General features: G+C 36.2%; 1 protein-coding gene across 1 annotated transcript; it reads right to left on the minus strand.

Annotated features, from left to right (window-relative positions):
• Nucleotides 1-4,796: 4,796 nt before the first annotated feature.
• Nucleotides 4,797-6,116, minus strand: LOC149131461 (uncharacterized). Its single transcript, XM_089339270.1, is given in 2 exon segments — nt 4,797-5,339; nt 5,341-6,116. Coding segments are annotated over 2 exon segments (1,185 nt in total). The 3' UTR covers nt 4,797-4,930.
• Between the last annotated feature and the right edge of the window lie 8 nt (nt 6,117-6,124).

Below are 6,124 nucleotides of genomic sequence, written 5' to 3' on the forward strand. Positions count from 1 at the left end.
ATTCCACAGTAATTCTACGATGGATTTATATAATGAGGGTTCATATCTGTTGTGTATGACATCTGTTTGTCTTGAAAAGATGATAAATATTGATGGATCTCAGGTAAATAATTCTTTTATCCTAAAGTCATCTGATATTCTGAAATGAAAGAGAACAAAGTATAAAATATCTACACTCACCAACTTTGTTGCCTCATAACTTCCACAAAAACGGATCCACTTTAATGAAATTTTCAACAAAACTTGCTTCGAAGGCGTAGATTCAGAGTAATAAGGGATTTGTTTCAAAGAAGATTTCGTAAGGAGTTGCGGAGAGGAGTGTCGGAAAATTCACGCAATCCAACATTTTCCCCCTCGTAACAAAGTAGCTGAGGGGATACACGTGTGTCGTTTTGCCGAGAAACCTGCAACTCTCTCTCATAGATATTACAGTATTTGCTGTTTGTAAAGACAGAACACTGGGAATTCTTTCGAATGACAAACACGAACTAAAACACATTGGAATGGAACAGTTCGGCATTTTAAACGGAAGTTTCGGGAATGTTTTATTAGCAATCTTTGCATTAAGATACGGCGGTGGTGGTGGTGGATAACGATAATTGAAAAGGAGTGTGGAAAGGAAAACAGTGGAAGTATTAAGACAACAATAGTTAATGTCAGGTAAAGCAAGTTTTTCAATTTACTTCTATTACATATGTGATAGCCCAGGGGTTTTCAAACTGTGGTCCGCAAGGACAAGACAGGGATCCGTGGACAGCAAATACTTTTTATGGGCAATTTGATTTTATATATGTTTTTTAATCGAAATCTTTTAATTGACAATAAACCTATTTGTTAAATACTGTTAAATAAATAAATGCAAAAATGTTATTTTAAGCAAATATTTATGTATAAATTTCATAAGCGTTTATAAGGGGGTCCCTAAGGTAAAGCCCGAAATATAAAGGGGTCCTCAAGTCAAAAAGTTTGAAAACCCGTGATAGCCGATCGGATGAGGATTAAGACATCTTTGAATACATCAAAACAAAGATATATAGTAGGAAAATGACACGACCAAAACAATGTAAATGTTGTTTCTATTAATAATACTTACATATTAATTGTCGTAAACTAATTGAAAAGAAGGCTGTTTTTTTTTTTATATATTCAAACTCCCTTGTTTCCACCGTTTTAACTGGTGATCGTGGATGGCCAGCCAACACAAAGGCCAAGCGGGCTTCGATGCCGCACCGCAATGTCGTACTCAATACAAAATGTGATTTCTATACTCTCCTTTGTAGAAAACAATTCATAGAAATATATTATAGGGAAAAAATGTTTCCAAATAGTTTCACAGATTTAAAGTTTCATCCTTTCAACCCAGTCAGAAAACAGAATTTATATAAAGTGAGGGCGAAAGCAATCGACCGGATGGTTGGTCTTGAGAAATTCCTCCAGACCGGAACAGCTCGCGTGTTAGCACCTGTCTCCAGTTAGTTCGTTGTCAATAATTTGCATGGACTCTACATATAGCTCCCCGACCCCAGGACCGTTGACGGATTTTTTTTTTTAACTAACCACTTTCAAACTTCGGATACTGGTAGAATGTGTCACATAGAACATCGTTTACCCTTAACGTTGCTGAGGAAAGATTCTATTTACATAGTTATTTCGTGTTAAAGATGTTGTATTTCAGTAATTTCAACCAATCAATGACGTCGATTCAGCTGAATAAAATTACTGCTGTTGTTTGTCGACAACTATCGGTGGTCTAAATTTCGTTTCTCATCGTTATTTATGACATCGTTCGTACGTTTGTACTAGTTTTAGCTTTCGGGTTACAGAAAAAAAGTGAAAAATAAAGAAATTGGAGGGGTAAGGGGGTGTGGACAAAAAATTTCAAAATTCCGACTATTAGCAATTTTCTGAAACCTCCGTATCCGAAATGCTGGGGTTTTTGGCAATTTAAGTGATTTTATAACAAGATTGAAGAGAATACGTGTCTCAGTTATTTGCGCATAATGTCAAATACATCAAGTGTATACTTTCTCCCTTCCAGAAATATATCAGATGGAACACACATTTATATATGTGTGTATGTATATATATATATATATATATATATATATATATATATATATATATATATATATATATATATATATCTGGAGAAAGAAAGCTTTATTAAACATATCACAGAGGAAAGTTACCTCACAGTAAAGATATATTTATGTAACTATACAAAATATAATGTGATATCTTCTTGGAAAGGGGAATATATTTATAGTTTTATCATGCAGAATTTTTCATTCAGTGAATCTTGATAGTTTTCATAAACACAATGCAGTAAATGTGTTGTTTTCAATTTTTGATGAGTAAATTTATGTTTTCTTGTCTGAAAAACTGGGAAAAATTCATTTGATCATCATGAACAAATATTCTACATCATGCACTGCATTTATCACAAACTCCATTCTGATAATGAGCTCGTTACTGTTTTGTATGAATTCGTATGTGTTTATTTAAGTGGCCTTTTTGAGAGAATGATTTATCAGACATCACAATGGCATGGCCTCTCTCCTGTATGAGAACGTTTATGACGGGTCAATTCACCATTTGCAAGGAACGATTTATTGCAGATGTCACACTGGAATGGTTTCTCTCCTGTATGAGAACGTTTGTGAGCAGTTAAGTGGCTGTTTTGAGCATAGACTTAGGGTATAGGGTTAGGGTCGCGTCACTCTTGTTGTGGAGGAGTGAATGATAAATGTTTACCATAACCACAATTTTGTGCAGAGCCGTCGCGTGTGGTTTTGCACTGGGGAGCCGGTGGTGGGGATGTGGTGCCTCACATAGTTTCTGTGGGTTTGGAAAATGTCGTGGCAGCTCGCAAAGAGATTCAAAAATTCGTTCTCGGTCAGAGCGACGGTTGCTATGCGTGGGGCGGCATGTGCAAGAGAGGCGGAAGCCTGTGTTGCTGTTGACGAGTTGTCTCCCCTGAAGATCAACCAGTTATGAGTGAGCCGAAGAAAGTGGGTTTGGATAATGGGCTGATGGACATCAGCGACCATTGAATGGTCATATGTATGCTTGGGAACCAATGTGAAGAGAAACGATGCGGTGATGGCACGTCTCGATTCTGGGATCTTTGGCGGCCTAGCTTTTCGTAACGAAGTCCTTTTTCATTGCTGGGATGACGCTGACTTCTTCTCCTGTGTCGATTGGGAACTCCCATCCAGAGCTCCGATCGTGGACATACAGGAACAGCTGAACGTCTTTGCCGATCACCAAGGTATTCAATGGTGTTCACCTGGGGCCGATGGCCAATCGATCTTCAAGTTACATAGTTCTTTACACCTGATGGCCTTTTTCCCAAACTTTGTGAGGTAGAAACATAGGTCATCTACCTTAACTCTACCACGTCTCGGAACCGATCCTATGGCGTTGACCATAACACAACCGGATAAAAAATAGTTATCAGCTGCCTTCGCTAATTGTCGCAGGTCCTTAATCTTGGTCTGAGTTATAAGGATTGATTTGTTGTTCCAAAATGCCCACCAAAGCTTTATCGGTGGCATGGACTGAGTGCAGTCCATGATGACATATGAAGATGGGACAGCAGGGTCGCCTTGGCAAGGGCTTGTTTTATGGATTAGTCTGGATGATCTTATGTCAGACATAAGGTGGGTGGTGTAGGAAGTCTCTGGTGGATCTGGTTCTGCTGTAGTGGTGGTCACAGACTGGAGGGGATAAACGAGGTATTTCTTGATAACCGTTTTCATAAACATGTCTAATTTGCCACTTATATGTTGCTCTGTTGTTTGTTCTAGATATCATAAATAACAATGTGTCACACATGGAAATTTTGATATTACAATATGGTATCAGATTGAAACAGTATCAATGATTGGGAAATCGACTACCTCTCACTTGGCTACCATCAACCTATTGGTTACATCACATCTTTACGACATAACCACCATCATTAGCATTTAATGTATAAAGTTATCTTATCGTTCATCTCTCATTCACTTCATCATAACCTATAATATCTAATATTTATTATCAAATAATGTCAACAAATTATATAAATACAAAGCAAACAGCTTTGAAGATCAGTTTGGAAAATGTGTAACTTTTATCAGACATTGATCAAGTCTGTGAATTCTGTAGTTTATGGTTGTGTCAGGACAAGTTTTGGTTAAATGTTGAAGAGCAAAACATTTATTTCAATTTCAGGTAATTAAGAATGTTTTCAATGTCTAAATGGTGGAAATGAGCAAGAAGGATCCTCAGAACTTCTTCAGAGTCAGTAAAATCAAATATAGAAACAGTTGGAGTATCAAAGAGTGCAGAATCCAAGGCAGCTTGGAAACCAGATATCAAATGATGATGATGATGATGATGATGGTGGTGATGATGATGACACCAGTCTATGATTCCTAACATTTTAAGTGATGTTATAACAAGATTGAAGAGAATACGTGTCTCAGTTATTTACGCATAATGTCAAATACATCAAGTGTATACTTTCTCCCTTCCAGAAATATATCAGATGGAACACATGTATATATGTGTGTGTGTGTATATATATATATATATATATATATATATATATATATATATATGGAGTAAGAAAGCTTTCTTAAATGTATCACAGAGGAAAGTTACCTCACAGTAAAGATATATTTATGTAACTATACAAAATATAATGTGATATCTTCTTGGAAAGGGGAATATATTTATAGTTTTATCATGCAGAATTTTTCATTCAGTGAATCTTGATAGTTTTCATAAACACAATGCAGTAAATATGTTGTTTTCAATTTTTGATGAGTAAATTTATGTTTTCTTGTCTGAAAAACTGGGAAAAATTCATTTGATCATCATGAACAAATATTCTACATCATGCACTGCATTTATCACAAACTCCATTCTGATAATGAGCTCGTTACTGTTTTGTATGAATACGCATGTGTTTATTTAAATGGCCTTTTTGAAAGAATGATTTATCACAGATATCACAATGACATGGTCTCTCTCCTGTATGAGAACGTTTATGACGGGTCAATTCACCATTTGCAAGGAACGATTTATTGCAGATGTCACACTGGAATGGTTTCTCTCCTGTATGAGTACGTTTGTGAGCAGTTAAGTGGCTGTTTTGAGCATAGACTTCTCCACAGACATCACACCGATGTGGTTTATCTCCAGTGTGAATACGTTTGTGTGTAGTCAAGTGTGGCTTCACAGAAAATGATTTACCACACACATCGCACTCGTATGGTTTTTCTCCTGTGTGAATACGTTTATGTTTAGTTAAGACACTAGGTGTAGGGAATGATTTACTGCAGACATCAGTGATACAATTTCTCTCTTGTATGAAGACGTTTGTGAATAGTTAAGATTCTGGGTGCAGGAAATGATTTACCACAGATATCACAATGATATGGCCTCTCCTTTGTATGAATATGTTTGTGTCTACATAATCTAGAACTGCAAAAGAATAATCTACCACAGATATTACAGTGATATGGTTTCTCTCCTGTATGAATATGTTTATGGGTATTTAACAGATAAGTTTGGGCAAATAGTTTACCACAGATCTCACACTGATATGGTTTCTCACCCGTATGAATGCGTTTGTGAGTAACTAGGTTAATTTTTTGAGAGAATGATTTACCACAGCTCTCACAGTGATATGGCTTCTCTCCTGTATGAATGCGCTTGTGAGCAGTTAAGTCACAATTCCTGTGATATGATTTAACACAAATATCACATTCATCTGGTTTCTCTCCTGTATGAATGCGTTTGTGAGCAGTTAATGTACGTTTATCAGAGAATGATTTATTACAGATATCACACTTATGTGGTTTGTCTCCTGTATGAATGCGTACGTGGATAGTTAAGCTATGATTTCGATTAAATGATTTACTACAGATATCACATTGATATTTTTTCTCTCCTGTGTGAATGCGTTTATGTCTAGTTAAGCTGTGATTTTGATTAAATGATTTATTACAGATATCACACTGATAGAATGTCTTTCCTTTCTCTTCCTGTATATCCTCAGGGAAATCAATAATTTCAGACTCTGCTTCACATTTAATCTTTTTCTCACACAATTCGTCTTCCATTCTTGTTT

The sequence above is a fragment of the Octopus bimaculoides genome, chromosome 21, assembly GCF_046866305.1.
Source record: "Octopus bimaculoides isolate indiv1 chromosome 21, ASM4686630v1, whole genome shotgun sequence".
Taxonomy (NCBI): Eukaryota; Metazoa; Mollusca; class Cephalopoda; order Octopoda; family Octopodidae; genus Octopus; species Octopus bimaculoides.